Source organism: Galeopterus variegatus, unplaced genomic scaffold, assembly GCF_000696425.1.
Source record: "Galeopterus variegatus unplaced genomic scaffold, G_variegatus-3.0.2 Scaffold736, whole genome shotgun sequence".
Lineage (NCBI taxonomy): Eukaryota > Metazoa > Chordata > Mammalia > Dermoptera > Cynocephalidae > Galeopterus > Galeopterus variegatus.
In genome coordinates this window covers 348,483-365,423 of record NW_007726847.1, presented here as the reverse complement: position 1 = coordinate 365,423, position 16,941 = coordinate 348,483, and the positions used below count along the sequence as shown (strand labels likewise).

General features: G+C 43.1%; 1 protein-coding gene across 1 annotated transcript in view; it reads left to right on the top strand.

Annotated features, from left to right (window-relative positions):
- The first annotated feature begins 14,215 nt into the window (after positions 1-14,215).
- ACER3 (alkaline ceramidase 3) overlaps positions 14,216-16,941 on the top strand; it is a 189,750-nt gene continuing 187,024 nt past the window's right edge. The window contains exon 1 of the mRNA XM_008571935.1: positions 14,216-14,384. Within this exon, the coding sequence (XP_008570157.1) occupies positions 14,282-14,384 (103 nt within the window). The 5' untranslated portion in view covers positions 14,216-14,281. The remainder of the gene's footprint in view (positions 14,385-16,941) is intronic.

The following is a 16,941-nucleotide window of genomic DNA, read 5'->3' as shown; positions in this document are numbered from 1 at the left end:
GCTTCTTGGGGCACATATGCTATGGTATTGAGCTAATTCATTCCTTACAAGGACTATATAAAATACATATAATCAGTACGATTTTGTAGACAAGGTAATTGAGGCTCAGAAAAGTTCAATGACTAAAGACATGAGTTTAATAAGAAGTGCAAGACTTTATACAGTGAATCACCCCATGTCATGAAGTGGTCTGTCTGAAGATAAACCTACCCACTGGCCCATTCCCTAAGCAAAGAGTTTTCCGCTGGACAATTCCTATCCCCTTCCCCCAAACCATTCCTCATAGTATCCCACCAGTCCCTCCTACCCAACCTCATCCCTTTCTGCCCACCTTCCTCTAGATCCCTAAAACCCACCATGGTCCAGGTTTTAAACTGATGCTGACCATCCACTGAGTTAGAACAAAGAGCCATGGACCTTAATCTTTCCCACCTTCCCTCTCAGTCTCTTGCCCCCAGGAAGTGGTCTTCCCTCCCCCTATGATCACCTACAGCTCTGCCGTATCTCTGTGATGACTCTGATTACTCTGCCCAGTTTGCAGTGTATCCCTCTCCCAAGCGGGAGCTCTTTGAAAAAGGATCTAGGTCTTTTATCTCTACTTCCACAGCAGTTCCAGAAAACCCCTCTAGTGGTATTGAGCACCCTCTATCTCGTGTTTTAAAGGACTTGTTTTGTTTTCCTTTATCTCCCCAGGGCTCAGCAAAGGTGCTTGGCCCTGCACTGAGTAACAAATATTTAATGAAAGGATCAATTCTCACCCAAACCACTTCCCGAGCAGGGCCTGGATTAATTTCAGTTAATGTTTACTGATCTGCTTTAAAGTACCAGACACTTGCAAAGCCCTCCTGCTCAGGGTAAGCCACCCTCCTGCTCAGGATAAGCCAAGCCACTCCCTCCATCTCACCTCTCCAGGCTCAAGCAAAGGGCCAAGTTTGCATCTGGTATCTTGCTGGGCACAGTCTCCTTCAGAGACATCCTAAAATTCTAGCTCCTAACAACTACCACTAACATTTACATAGCTCCTTGAAGTTAAAACAGCACTTTCACACCTATCTGATCTGGCTTAACATCCAGTGCTATAGATATCATGATCCCCATTTTGCAGATAAGAAAACCAAGACCCAGATATAAGTGATGCACCCTGGTCCACACAGAAAGAACTGGATCCAACTTCTTTAACTTCAGAGCCCTTGCCTTTCCATTACACTTTTATTACACTTTTTCTATTTTTTATTTTTTTGACAGCTGGCCAATACAGGGATTGAACCCTGGACCCTGGCATTATCAGCACCACACTTTAACCAACTGAGATAAATAGCCAGACTCCTTTACCACTACGTTAAGCCACCTCCTCAATGAAGCCTTACTCAAGGCAATGGGATTTGGCAGGCAGCACGATGCAGTGGGAAAGGGTGCTACCTGGGGGCCCATCACTTAGTAACTGTAAAGACCTTCATCAAGACACTAATTTCCCTAATTCTGAGCACTTCATCTGCAAATGGGGCAAAAATACTTACCTCAAAAATTATGAGGATTCAAAAAAAACTTAGGAGGATTCAGTGAAAAAAAGAAAATGTATAAATTGTCTCAAGTATAGTCAGTAAACGTTAGTCCCTTACCTGGCTCCACTATGCCCTTCCCCTGCTCACAATCCTTGTGATGATATTCCAAAAGCTCCAAGTTCTGTGCCCTAAACCAATGTGTTAGTCTGTGCATGCAGGAGATTGCTCACCCACAGGGGCGCTGAGTTCAGCACAAAGGATGAATGTGTATTAACGTCCTGACTGTGGGGTCCAGCTCTTTATCTTCTTCTGGTTGGTTGGTGAGCTTGCTTTTTCTGGGTTGTCTAAGAAAAACATACTGAAAACTAAGTGCCAGTTCATGTGCCACACATCAGTAATTATTACTATCATGACTGCAGCTGGCATTTATCCAGTATTTTTGTATGTACACTAAATGCTTTACACAGATTATCTCATCTAATCTTTACAATAAAATGGTGAGATGGGTGAGTATCTCTATTTTAGTGATGAGAGAACTGAGATTTAGAAAGGTTTGGTGACTTGCTTAAGACTACACTTCGTGGTAGAACTATGGTTCAAAACTCTGACTGATTCAAAAGCTGATTTCTTTCCCTGCCCTAAGAATCTTCACAGTCCTTAATGGGAGATACAAGCCCAAGAATAAATATTTTTTTCATTTGTATATCAAAATGCAAATGTCTTTGTTTCTGATGATAAAAAGTGGTTCTGAATATAAAGTTCCTCCTCTGGGGAGGAAAACTAGGGAACTGGGGTAAGAGGAAGATTTCTTAAAGCATTCTTTTGAACTTGGTGAATTTTTAAACCTGTGCGGTTATTTTTTTAAACCTAGCTTTAAAAACCTTTGAAAACATTCTAGAACACTTAACAAATACAGTCCGTATTAAAAATCATTTCTAATCTCACTTTACACAGATACTAATTTCTGGCTTTTTTCTATGCATACATAACACTTAAAAATGGGATAATAATATACATACCATTTTATAACGCACTTTTTGTGCTTATCAATGTCTTATGCCACATTACATCTTTTCATGTCCATGAATACAGATCTGATGGTCTGATGGAGTTCAGGTGGTTTACAAGTCCCTGACACTATGACAATACTAAGCTGAACTTTTTTAAAGCAGGAATTTGCAGTGTCCTGTGCACCCCAAGCACTTCCCCCCTCCCCAATTTTTGGCTGGGTTTACAATAGGGAGGCAGGGATTGCAATCCCGACTCACCTCAAGTCATGCTGTGCCCTGGGCTGTGGGCTTCAGGAACCAGATGGGGTTGGGCCTGGACTGCTGACTGTGTGTCTTCCCACTGCTAGTGCCTCAGGCTAGGCTGGAGTTGGGTGGGACAGCCGTCAAGATAGAGAGGTTCCGGGCCGGGCACAGCTCCAGCAGGGAGACTTTGGCACTAATCTGGCCCTAGGCAGGAGCTCAGGAGCACTGCACTGGTGAACAGGTGTCTCCACTGGGGGAAGTTGCAGACCAGGTCATGCAAATGTCCAGGGCTTACTGGACTCCAGGCCTGCGGACACCCAAAGGCCCAGGACAGTCCCACAGATGCTGGAGGAGGGTCTGGTAAGAGGAGTCCCCCAGGCAGCCAAGAGGCTTAGGGAGGTAACAGACGTCAAGGATGGCTGCTGGATGGCACAAGGGAGATTTATAGTGCTTCTGGACCCTGTTCAACGTTTTCCTAATGTAGCCTTTTAAAAATTATTAAATATTTAAGACACACAAAAAATAGAATAATATAAACTGACCTCTACTCACCCATTATCCAGCTTAGTCACATCTTAGTATTTTCCCATATTTGCTTTAGCTCTTTTGTTGTTTGAGAAACAAAGCACTAAATATACAGATGAATGTCTCTGTGTAACTCTTCCTAATTCCATTCTTTTCTCTTCCTATAGGTCACTGACAGCTTGAATTTGGAGTTTATGAATTCTGTGTGTTTTTTGCTTATCTAGTACGTGCGTAGGTATCCACAAAAACAGATGGCTTGCTTTGCATGTTTTAAACTTTATATAATGGTATCCTACTGTGACTATTCTACAACTTCCTTTTCTTTTTTTTTCTTAATATGTTTTTGAGATTGATTAATTATAACTGCTATAAATATTTCATTTTGTGATTATACTCCAGTTCATTTAAACATCCTTCTGTTCAATAAATAGTCATGGAATGAACATTCTTGTACATGTCTCTTAATACATAAGTGTGAGAATTTTTTAAGTATATATTCCTGGGAGTACATTTATTGAATCACAGGCTATGCACATTTTCACCTTTGCCAGACATTGCTCTCCAAAGTAATTGTTTACCAATTTACATTCCCACCAGCAATGTATGAAAGTTCATGTTGTTCCACCTGGTTGCCAAATTTAATTCATTTTTAATAAAACCTTAAAAAGTTTCTTTTTTTTAACTAAGTTCAAATTTCACCTCTACCACTTGTTCTCTCTTTTACCTTGTATGAATTACTTTGCCTCTCTAAGCCTTGGTTTTCTTATCTGTAAAATGAGGACAGTGATACTTATCTTGCTAGGTAACTGGGAGAATTAAGTGAAATAATGCATATACAAGTGCTCACTCAAATGCTTGCTTGGAATTTAACAGGCACACCATAAATAATAGTAGTAGTAATAAAATAGTCAATTTGTATTGAGTTCTTGCTACGTCAGGCATTGTCCTAGGTGCTTTTACACTCATCATCTCATTTATCCCTAATAACAACAGGTTGATACAAATATTGGCTTCATTTTTTAGGTGAGGGAGCCATTGTATACAGTTCAAGTGTATTGCTCTAAGTCACAGAGATGATAAGAGACACTGCTGGATTCAAATCCCTGGTCTATCAGGGAGTTTGGACTTGATCCTGCAAGCAATGCAAAGAATCACTGAAGGAGACTGATTTGTTGCTTGCTTGATTGATTTACCTATCTGACATCAAAGTCTGTGCTACCCTGTAACTGGTATTTGTTATTTTATGTGAATGAAGCTATGAAGAGGAGAAGAATGGGTTTGGAGTTAGAAAGATGACCCACATTGTGCCTGGCCCTACGCTAGGTACTAGGGACACACTGGGAACCAAGACATTTTCCTTGCTCTGAGGTTGCCTGGAGCCTGGTTCAGTGTTTCTCAAGATGTGGTTCCTGTACCATCTGCTTCACAATGACCCGAGTTGCTTGCCTAACATGCAGGCTCCTGGGCTTCCAGAGATTCTGATTCTTTAGGTTTCCGGAATATAACAAGCAGTGATTCTGGTGTTCTCTTAAGTTTGAGAGGCCACTGATCTTGCTGGCGAGGACAAGTGAACAGATGCTTACAATGCAGAGTGGTGAGAGTTTTAGTGAGAGATCTGGGAAAAGTTTCTAGAGGAAGCCTCCTCCGAGCTGAGACCTGAAAGATAAGAAAAAGTTAGCCAAGGGGGCAGAAAAGGAAGAGGAGATGCAAACTGAAGAGAAAATGTTCACAAAAGCCCAGGAATGAGAGAAGTGGCTCTTTCAGAGAAGAGAAAGTATTTTAGGATTGCAGCAACAAGGCCTAAGAGGTGGGTAGGGACCAGGTCACAAAGAGCCTTGCTGGTCATGTCAGGGAGTTTGTACTTTATCCTAATGGGAAATCACTGAAAGTTATTTGTTTATTTAGAGGAAGAGCGTGATAGTTTTGAGTTTAAGAAAGAGCTCTCTGGTAGCCACAATATAAAATAAGTTGCAGGACTGAAACAGGGTGAGACTTCCCTCAGGGCTATCAGTAGGGCACAGAAAATGATGATCTGGACTGAGACAATGGTGGTGGGGGTAGGAGGGAAGTGGACAGGGAGAAGAATCCACAGGGGCTGATAACTGATTGGATATGGCTGGATGGGGATAGCAAGGAGTCAAGGCTTCTTTCTTTAGCAAACCGGGTAAATGGTTGCAAATTTCATGGGAGTAAAAACACCACTGGAAGAGAAGACAATGTGGAGGGAAAATAACGAGATCATTTCAGGACATACCAAGTTTGAGATCCTTATGAAATATCCAAGTAAAGCTGTCCAGAAGATAGCTGGATGTGGGTGATCCTGTTAGTGTTCACTCAATATTATCTCCCACTACTTCTTTCCTAACAGAAGCCAACTTGTAGGCAATGATGTGCTCAGAAAAACACACACTCTCCTAGACCCTCTTGCCAGTCTTCCCAGATCTCTATGGTCGGTCATGAAACCTCAGCCAAAGAGCTGGGTATCACTGGGTGTAGGGTCTGGAAAAGTTATTGTTTTTCTGATAACAATGGACAGGCCTAGTTGGCATTTGCTTTTTACCCTTGCCCATCTTCCTTCTTCCTGCCTAAACAGAGTTATGATGCTTATATAAGCAGCAGCCGTCTTGTAACCGTGAGTGTGAAGGCTATATGCTAAGGGAGACAGAACAGAAGGACAGAGGATTCTGGCATTGTGGGACTGTGGTAGAGCCCTGGGCTGTCTACCACCTGAGAAAAATAAACCCTTATTTGATTAAGGCACTGGAACTGGTTTTCTGTCACCTGCAGCAAAACATGATCCTAACTGATCCAAGAGCCAAAGCTCTAGAGACAGATCTGGGTTAGAGATAGAGATTTGGGTCAGCAACTAGATGGCAGCTGACAACATTGGGGTAGATACAAGAAAATCAGGTACCCAAACATGCACAGATGTAAATGATTTTTACGAGTTAAAGGACAAAGAGGGTCCAGCTTGTAGACAACGTTGAAAGCAGTAATTTCTGTTCACAGGGCAGGTGTCTTTAAGTTACTTACTTATCATCGACATTTCTATAATCTCATTCAAAACAAAGCCATCAATTTAGGGCTATTCAATTAATACTCAACCCCATGAAATTTATTTTGTAACAACTTTCCAGGTGCTTAACCAAGGGTTGGTGACTCTGGTCATATGTCTGCTGACTTACTTCCCAGGGTGTAACATGTTTTGGGCTCAGGAAATGACTTGGTAAACCTCAGCTCTTCTCTGTTTTCCACAAAGCAAGGTACCACGGAATTCATTCTGGGAAGGCTAGTGCAAGGACTGCCCAGGACCTGTGTTGCAACTTAACCTGACCGTCCTATCCTTTGCCAAGATTTTTTGCCACAGCCTCCTAATTGATTTGTCTGATCCCTTTCTTCTCCCCACCCTGCTCCACTATAAAAAATTCAAAACCCAAAACCCTATTTTCCCTAACACATGGAGTTGAACATGTTATTCCCTTTCTTGAACACTTCTGTTGTCACTAGAGTAAATCCCAAACACCTTAATCATAGCATATTAGGCCCCAACCTTTCCATCCTAGTGCCTTATATTTGTCCTCAGCCCTCTGCCATCTCTGCACACAAATTCAGCCATTCTGAATGTCTCTTTCTACCTGCCTCTCTCTTGCCCTTTCAAGCCCTTGCAGGCTGTTTTCATTTCCAGAAATACTTTCTCCTCCTCATGTTCTGACCAACTACCCCCATCCAACCACTGCAGCCAGATTAACTTTTTGGTCTTCCCAGAGTCTGAGAATGGCTGGAAACCCACTTCTTCCTTCTCCCTCAATGTGTCCCCCCAGTTTCTCTCCAAATCCTGTAATTCCACCCTGTAAACACCTGTAAATTTGTCCTCTTGTCTCTATCACTATTGCTACTCACTAATCACTGCAACGGTCTCTTCAGTCCCTCCCAATTTAATTGATCTGTCCTCCCTTCAATTTACCCATGTCAATATCTTGCTTAAAACCCTCTAGGCCCCTAATGGTATTGTCCCTGCAGACCTCTCAAGCATCATTTTCTGCACTCCAGCTGCAGAGTGAAACCAAACACTACACTGGCTCTTAAGGAGCCCAGGGACCTCTCTCTTCAGCACAGCCCCTTCTTCTGAATTCCTGCAAGGCTGGCTTGGCACAATAGACAAGAATATGGCCTCTGGTACAAGACTGCCTGGATTCCAGCCTTGACTCAGCCTCTTATTATCTGGATGCCCTTGGGTGAAATATCTAACTCCACTATGTAAGTTTCATTATCTGTAAATAAGGGCTAAAAGTAGTACTTAATTCATAGGATTGTTAGAAAGACTTTAAAAGGTAATTCTGAAGAGTATTAAGAACAGTATCAGGAACAAAGTAAATATTATATAAGGGGTCTTCAAAAAGTTCACGAAAAGATTTGTATTATCTTTTAATTCTATCTTCCATGAACCTTTTGAGGTACCCTGGTATACGTGTTAGCTATTATAATTGTCACATCCATTTTGACCCGTGAGATTTGTCTGTTTTGTCCTCTTCTATTTTCGAGAATAGTGCTGACACTTATTGGGGGGTTCGTTAAATATTTATTAGAAAATCAATTTACTAACTTGCTTGGTTAGTGTATCTTGTCATATTTCATTTCACCAATTAAATTATTACCAGGTTCAAAAATAGGAGCTATGCTATTCCATTCTGTATTCCCAACACTGGGCTTAAGTCTTGGTCTATAGTAAATGTCCAATTCATTTTGCTGATTCTCATGTAAACTGACTTTTACTTATTCAAGTTTTCCAAAGATGTGATGTAATGGGAAAGACTCCAATCAGGGGAGCAAACAGGAGAGAACACAGGGTCCTGGCAGAAGACATATCAGGAGATGGCTTGTGGCTAGGGCACCACAGGAGGGCTGCAAGGGGAAATCCTGGACAGGCTAGGGGCCTAGAAAACTTAGCTATCTCAAGGAACTCAAATAGGGCCTTGCCCGTAGTAAATGTTTAATAAATGTTATTGTTACTGTTCCATAAAAATCCCCTAAGCACAATTGTGCATCAGGTTCAAGTGAGGCATTGGAGATACAGAGATAGAATGGGACAGGATCTGGAACACCAACTCCTAAAAAGACTATTAAGAATCATGAGAGGGGCTATGGCGAAGGGAAACCGAAGGGCTGCAGGAGAATAGAGGAATGGTTCCAACCTAGCCTGGGGTCAGTGGAGTCTTCCCATAGAGGCTGAGATTGCATCCCTAGGTTGTGGTCTACTGCCCTTGGGTGACATTCTATGTCTCCAACAGAGAGGTGGCTATGCAGGGATGAGGGGCTGGCATGAACTTGCCAAGCTGCAGGAGAGGCCAAGAGGTAACCTGTAGATCATAAGATCACTTAACCTGTGTTGAGCCTACATCTGGGTTTCATGATTTCAAATTTTCCTTGGTAGTTGTGAAACGGTACAACATATCCCATGTGGAAAAAATGGATTATAGCTTGGATTTCTTTTGTCATCTTGCAAATAATAAAAAGAATTTTTGGTAGGAATCTGGTTGAAAGCTTTCAAAATTTGGGTTTTTGCTTGTTATTGAAAAATAAATATAAGCATTGGAAATAACCTACATACCCAGTAGTAAGGGAATAGTAAAATAGATATTTAAGTAAATTGTGATATATCTATAAAATTAAATATGCTATAACTATTAATATAATATTTATGAGGATTTTTAATTGCATGAAAAATACAAAAAAATATGAAACATAAAGAAAATATTAGCCTTATCATATAAAAAAATCCTTAGATAAAATTCTAGAAGAAAATATACTTAAATGTTGACAATGGTTATTGCTAGTTGGTGGGATTAGAGTGATTATTTTCATTTTTACACTTTTTTTTGTATTTTCTAAATTTTCTAATATAAGAATGTATTGCTTTTATTTTTAAAAAAGCTTCATTAAGATATAATTCACATATCACACAGCTCAGCCATTTAATATGGACAATCCAGTAGGTTTTTCACATATTCACAGTTGTGCAACCATCACCACAATCTAATTTTAGAACACTTTCATCATCCCCAAAAGATACCCTGTGCTCATTAGCAGTCACCTCCCATTTCTGCTTTCCTTCTCAGCCCTTGGCAACCACTAATTTACTTTCTATCTCTACAGATTTGCCTATTCTGGATGTTTGATACAAATAAAATCATATAATATGTGTCCCTTTGTGTCTGGCTTCTTTGATATAGCATAACATTTTCAAGGCTCATTCATATTGTAGCACATATCAGTATTTCACTCCTTCTTACTGCCAAATAATATTTCGTTGTGTGGATATACCACACTTTATTAATCCATTCATCAGTTGATGGAGATTTGGTTTGTTTCCACTTTTTGGCTATTGTGAATAATGCTGCTATGAACATTCTTGTACAAGTTTTTTTTGTGGACATAAGTTTTTAATTCTCTTAGCATATACCCTAGGAGTAGAATTGCTAGGTCATATGATAACTCTGTTTAGCATTGTGAGGCACTGTAAAAGTGTTTTCACAGCTGCTGCACCATTTTACATACTAGCAACGTATGGAGGTTCCAATTTCTCCACATCCTTCCAACAGTTGTTATTGTTTGTCTTTTTGATTACAGCCATCCTAGTGTGTCTGAATAGCATCTTATCGTGGTTTTGACTTGCATTTCTCTAATGACTAATGATGTTGAACATCTTTTCATGTGTCTTTGGCCATTTGTATATTTTCCTTGTAGAAATGTCTATTCAGATCCTTTTGCCTATTTTTTAATTGGGTTGTCTTTTGATTATCAAGTTGTGAGTTCTTTATATATTCTGTATCCAAGTCTCTTATTGGATATATGATTTGCAAATATTTTCTTCCATTCCGTCGGATATTTTTTTTCTTTCTTGATGGTATCATTTACAGCAAAAAAGTTTTTGATTTTGATGAAGTCTAGTTTATCTATTTGATTTTTTGTTGTTGTTGCTTGCACTTTTGGTGTTTTATGTAAGAAACCATTGTCTAACCCAAGGTTACAACCATTTATTTTTATGTAAATGTCTAAGAATTTTATAGTTTTCACTTTTACATTTAGGTCTATGATCTATTCTGAGTTGAATTTTGTTTATTGTGGCAAGAAGGAGTCTAATTTCATTCTTTTGCATGTGGATATTCAGTTGTCCCAGCACCATTTGTTGAAAAGACTCTTCTTTCCCTACTGGATTGTCTTGGCATCCTTGCCAAAAATCAATTGACCATAAATGTAAGGGATTATTGATGGACTCTCACTTCTATTCCAACAATCTACATGTCTATTCTTTTTTTTTTTTTTTTTTTTTTTTTTTTTTTTTTTTTTTTTCCGTGCCCAGCAAGGGACCCAAACCCCCAGTGTTGCCCCCGTACCGGACTGGGGACCGGCAACGGGATTGCACCCCTCGGTGTTGCTCCCGCGCCTCGCTCAGCCAGTGAGCGGGAACCGGTCTGTATGTGGGATCCGACCCCTCGGGGCGGGAGCGCCGCCGCGCTTCCCAAGCGGCGCCCTATCCAGGGCGCCACCGGGCCGGCCCCTACATGTCTATTCTTTTTTTTTTTTTTTCCGTGCCCAGCAAGGGACCCAAACCCCCAGTGTTGCCCCCGTACCGGACTGGGGACCGGCAACGGGATTGCACCCCTCGGTGTTGCTCCCGCGCCTCGCTCAGCCAGTGAGCGGGAACCGGTCTGTATGTGGGATCCGACCCCTCGGGGCGGGAGCGCCGCCGCGCTTCCCAAGCGGCGCCCTATCCAGGGCGCCACCGGGCCGGCCCCTACATGTCTATTCTTTTTTTTTTTTTTTCCGTGCCCAGCAAGGGACCCAAACCCCCAGTGTTGCCCCCGTACCGGACTGGGGACCGGCAACGGGATTGCACCCCTCGGTGTTGCTCCCGCGCCTCGCTCAGCCAGTGAGCGGGAACCGGTCTGTATGTGGGATCCGACCCCTCGGGGCGGGAGCGCCGCCGCGCTTCCCAAGCGGCGCACTATCCAGTGCGCCACCGGGCCGGCCCCTACATGTCTATTCTATGCCAGTACTACACTGTCTGGATTACTGTAGTTTTGTAGTAAGTGCTGAAATCAGGAAATTTGAGTCCTCCAACTTTGTTCTTTTTCAAGATAGTTTTGACTATTCTGGGTCCTTGCGTTTTCATGTGTTGCTTTTATACTTAGGGGTGGGGGAAAGTTTTTTAGAAAGATAGGAAGATGGACATTGTTGAAGGAACTTAAAATCCATTTTGTGCTTTCTGAGTGATACTTCTCCAGTGTGTAACTTTTTTCTTGGGTGGAGGAATTTCTCTTTCCTAAATTCAGTCCTGGTTATGGTAGGTTTCTTTTTCTTTACTACTGATGAACGCTGTGCAGGGTACTAATTGAACCAAGGCCTCATCTCCTGTCTTGAGCTATTTTGTTGGGCCAGGGGTTCTTTCCACATGGGGAGTTCCATAGCACCCTAACTTTTGGTTTACTCCTAGCAAGGTATTATCACACTCTACTGTTGTGGTCTCTACACTGTTTTGATTGCATGCCTCATCAGTAAATCACTTTTGAGTATGTATCTTTGTATATTCAACTCAGTATACAAATATATGTATGTTTATTCAGTTATAAATTATCTACACTTATGATTATTATATACATTAAAAAAATACACAAAACAGAAATTTTAGAGAATGAGATAGAAAATGATTAGAAATAGAAGTTTCCCCAAACTTTAATGGCTTTCATTTATCTCTCTGGAGACTACCTTCTTGGATCTTTCCTGTTTACCTCTGTGTGTTTCCAGCACCCAGCCAACCAGAGCCTGGTACACAGCAGAAGCTCAATGTCTGTTTTTCAAAAGAAAAATTTCAGATATCCTATTATTTCTATTCAAATACACTGCCTCTATTCCTAGGTTTTGCACCTAGCAAGCAAAGGTTCTGCATCTATCATCTGCTAGGGTCACTTTGTAGAAGGGCTTTGGTTCCTCATCTCTCCTTGTTTTCTCTACTACTTTTTTTTTTTTTCTTTTTGTCTTTTTTCGTGTCCGGCAATGGATCGCAACCCTCAGTGTTGCGCCCGTACCGGACCGGGACCAGCAACGGGATCGCAACCCTCAGTGTTGCTCCCACACCTCGCTCAGCCAGTGAGCGGGAACCGGTCTGTATGTGGGATCCGAACCCTTGGCGGGAGCGCCACCGCGCTCTCAAGCAGCGCACTGTAGCAGTGCGCCACTGGGCCGGCCCTTCTCTACTACTTTTGATTGCACCTCATTTGACTTATTTATTTAGAAAATAGCACCTGTATCATTCTTAATCTATAGTCCTCATTTCATACTGGGTGGTCAGGCAGTCCTGGATGCCAAGACCATGAAGCATGAAAGCAAATTCTCTGATCAGGATAGTATCAGTGTATGATGTTGTGAAAGTTAATTCTATGTGTCAACGATTAGACTAAGCAATACCGAGAAACCTGGTAAAGCTGTCTTTTTTTGGTGTGTCTATGAGAGTGTTTCCAGAAAAGATTAGCATGAGACCCTGAGTGGACTGGGTGAGAAAGATTCACCCTCAATATGATGGGAACCATCCAATCCACTGGGGGCCCTGAGAACAAACAGAGAAAAAAGACAAATCTCTCTCTTTGTCCACTGGAGCTGGGATACACTCTTCTGTCCCGTCCATGGACATCAGAGCTCGAGGCTCTTCAGCTTTGGTTTCAGGACTTACACCAATAACACCATCGGCTTCTCTGGTTTTGAGGTCTTCTCTTGGACTAAGCCACACTACCAGCAGCTTGCCTACGGCCTATCCCAAGACTTCTCTTCACAATCGTGTGAGCCAATTTCCCTAATAAATACCCTCTTATCTACTTACGATATGTCCTATTGATTCTGTCTCCCTGGAGAACCCCGACTAATACAGATGTGAACAAAGGGCAAGGGAGCTCTTGGCTGTGAAAGTCAGGGAGGGCTTCAGGGAGCAGGATTTTAAAGAACAAGTAGGGAGTTAGCCAATGCAAAGATAGGAAAGCCATCTCAGCTGAACTGCAAGAGCAAAGGCAGAAACATGTAAGGGGACCCAGCACATTCCAAGCTAGGGGAAGTTTAGTGTAGCTGAACACAAGGGTCAGGGTGTTTGCATCTGTGTTTTAAAAAGATCACTCTGGCAGTTCTGTGGATTATCAGAATCTTGAAGCTGGAACTAGGGATGGGTTGTGGATTGCCTGGAGAGAAGGGCACAATTGTAAATATAAGGTAATAAACTCTGGGCTTGGAAGCCCAAACTGAAGCAGGCAAACTGCTTTAGTGCTCTATCTAGCTGCATTCTCTTCTGGAATCTCAGCACTTAACTTTTTTTTCTTTTGGTCCTGGGTTGCTGCTTTTCCCTTTGTCCCCAAAGGACATTTACACCTTTACCAGAAAATTATGGTTTATTTCCTGGGAATAGGAGTGCTTGTTTGGAGGTGCTCTGTTTCTGGGCTCTGTTTGAGGCCTGTGGCCAATGGAAGACATTGAGGCGCATAGCTGCACAGGTTTCATCAAGCAAGGGCTTGATAGAAGGCTTCATCCCATCCCCACGCCAATTAAATCAAACTCCACCCACACAAATAGAGGCTGAGACACATTCTGAAAGAAAATGGCCCCTGGGGAATCAGGAACCCCTAATAACCGCCAAGGTCTTGCCTAGGCGAACCAGACAGCCCAGGCCGCCCGGTCCCCCCTTTCCTGAATCACGCCCCCGCCCCGCCCACAGAGGACGGAGGGGCGGGGCCACCCAGCGCCTCGGAGTGGGCCCTGCGCCGGCACCGCCCAGCAGCCCGCGGCGCCGGTGGGCGGGGCCTCCCCGCCAGGCAGTCTCAGTAACTGCGCCGGGCCCCGCCCCTCGCGGAGGGAGGGCGGGGCGCGAGCTAGCGCGCGAGCACTGGCCGGGCCGGCCTGGGGGCCCGCGGAGCCGAGCGCAACGAACGCCTGGGCTGCGGAGGCCACGGCGGCGGCGGCGCGATGGCTCCCGCCGCGGACCGGCAGGGCTACTGGGGCCCCCCGACCTCCACTCTGGACTGGTGCGAGGAGAACTACGCCTTGACCCGGTACATCGCCGAGTTCTGTGAGTGCGGCCTGAGGCGGGGAGGGACGGAGAGAGGACGCCGGTCTGAGGGGGAGACGCTGTGTGAGGAAGGCAAAGGTCGAGACTGGCCCCGGGGGAGGCACCAGGCCTGGTCGAGGGAAGCTGCGGGGAGCTGACAGGGGATCCGGTGTGTCGAGTGAGAAATGCCGGGGTCTGGACGGGCTGAAGGGGGGCCTTAAGGTTGTGGGGCGGAAAAATGGGGAGTGCCTGAGGAGCAGGGCTGGGAATGGGCGGACTGAGGGCAGCCTGGGGGTAGCCTGAGAGGCGGTTGGGAGAGTGGAGGAATGAGGGCCCAGGACACCTGCTCTGCTGTTGCTACCACCACCTTAGCCAGCAGGGCACGGGAGAAGGGTTTCGTCTTCCCCCAACTCTGTGAAAACTCCGTCTTTCCCTTCCTCTTTCTCTGTTCTTAGTAGACCTCCTTGCTCAACTCCAGGGAACAGTTTTACTAGTGTGAGATCCGAACGCAACATCCCCTCCTCCCCTCTCCCACCCAGAGTATCTTCAAGTACCAGAGATGATCTGCTCTCTGAATACGACTACTCAACTATCACCTCGCAGCAGTAGAAGGCAGAGCACTTAGTGCATACCTTCCTGCTCGTGCCAGGCTCCCAAGAGCACAAGGGGCCAAGTCCCTGCTCCACCCTATCCTAACCGACTACCTAGGGGTTAGGGGTCATCTGAGGACACTACTTCCACTGAATGCACTTTCTGAGGACTTAAGGCAGACTCCTTCTCTAGCTGCTACCCTGACAGGCTCTGCTGGGCAGGTCGGAGTTGTTTTCTGTTGTGTGTGTGTGTTTTCCTAGATGATTATTTCTGCAGCCTAAGAGAATCTGCCACTTCTTTTTCTTGTGTTTAGTTTGGTCAAGTTTTGAGAGCAGAATGTTTGATATTCTTTCAGGAACCTGCTTCTGGCAAGGTACAGAGAATATTCTTTGGCTATCTATTACTGCCTTCTTTTAATTAGATCCACTTTATCAGGACATGAAGCACAACTTTTCTTAGCTAACCTTCCCATTATTGAGTTTTTCTCCCAGGCATGTGTGTTTGGCTTAGTAGGAAAGAGGCAAGTGTTTCATGCCAGATGAACCTACTTTATTCTGTTCCAGTAATTGGCTAAGTTAAAAAAAGAGTACATAACTTTTTTGCAGTTTTCATAACTTTAGTAACATTCCCTTGAGGTCATGATTTTGGTTGGGAGTCACTTTTCCTGAACTATTAGTTTAAATTGATAATTTTTACATCATGAGAAATATGGGCAAAGGGATCATTTGTAGTAAATGTTGGCAAAGGAAGTACTTTAACAGTTAGATCACTTTGGCAAGCCCACACCTCGTTCAGTTGACCGTGACCACGAGGGAAGGGACTTAAAACCATGCTCTTTGAGCATGGAAAAGAGAAACTCGAGGGTCTTCAAATACTGCATGGGATATCATATAGAACAGTTAACTGACTGTATTTCTTTAGAATCTGGAATTAGGACCAGTGAGTGGAAACTAACTTGTAAGTGGGGAGATTTTGCTTCAACATAGGGAAAAACTTTCTAACCAATGATATAGTAATGGAACAGGTTGGCTTGGGGGGTGGAGGGCTTTCTCTCTCTGAAACTGTTAAAGCAGACATTGCCCAACTAATTCATGTGAACATTTTAGGAGGAATTAACTATTTAGTAGAGAAAAGGGGCTGACCTTAGTTGGCCTTTAGATCCCTTGCAGCCTTATGGGTCTATATAGGTGATAGTGACTCTTAGTTTAGAATCGGGGTTTTAGATTAAAATCAAAAGAGAAAACTGACAGTTAAGTCATGTGGACTATGAGAGAGCAAGATACTACTGTTCTGGCAGATAGCTCTGAGAAATGGGAAATGGCTTTAGTTCTTAATGTACTGAGAAGAGGAAACTGAGCAGACTGCAGGGACGGTTTTGACATAGGAATCAGAGGCGTTGCAAGAAGGGGATGAGTGAATTTAGGCAGCCATTTGCACATGTACCTTGGGAGAAAATGATCTGGAGGAAGTTGAGGTCAAGTTGTCATCCCGTAGCAAGTTGTGGGTGCCTATCATATCTTGGAGTAAGAGAATTTGATCTTTGAAAAATGTGCTGATTAGTAATAATATGTTTAAAATATTATGTGTCCAAAACACACAAAAAAATGCCATTTTTCATTACTATAATATTTTCATTAATGGTGATGTTAATGATGGTAATATTTAAGAATAATAATAGTAATAACAGCTATTATCTAAGTGCTCACTATGTGCCATACTTCGCTAAGCATATCTCTTTTGATCTTTGCAATAATTCCAAAAAGAATGTATTGTCCCATTTCACAGATTAGGAAATTGAAGCTATAAGAAATGACTTACCTAAAGTTGTGATAAATGGTATAAAGAGAGTATTCAAGTTAAGGTCTGATTCCAAATCCACTATACCGTATTCCCTCCCCATCATTACTTCTGTCACACATTAATTGTTTTGCCACTGCGTTCAAGGGACCAGAATAGACATTGAATGATATACTATCACAAAGGACAA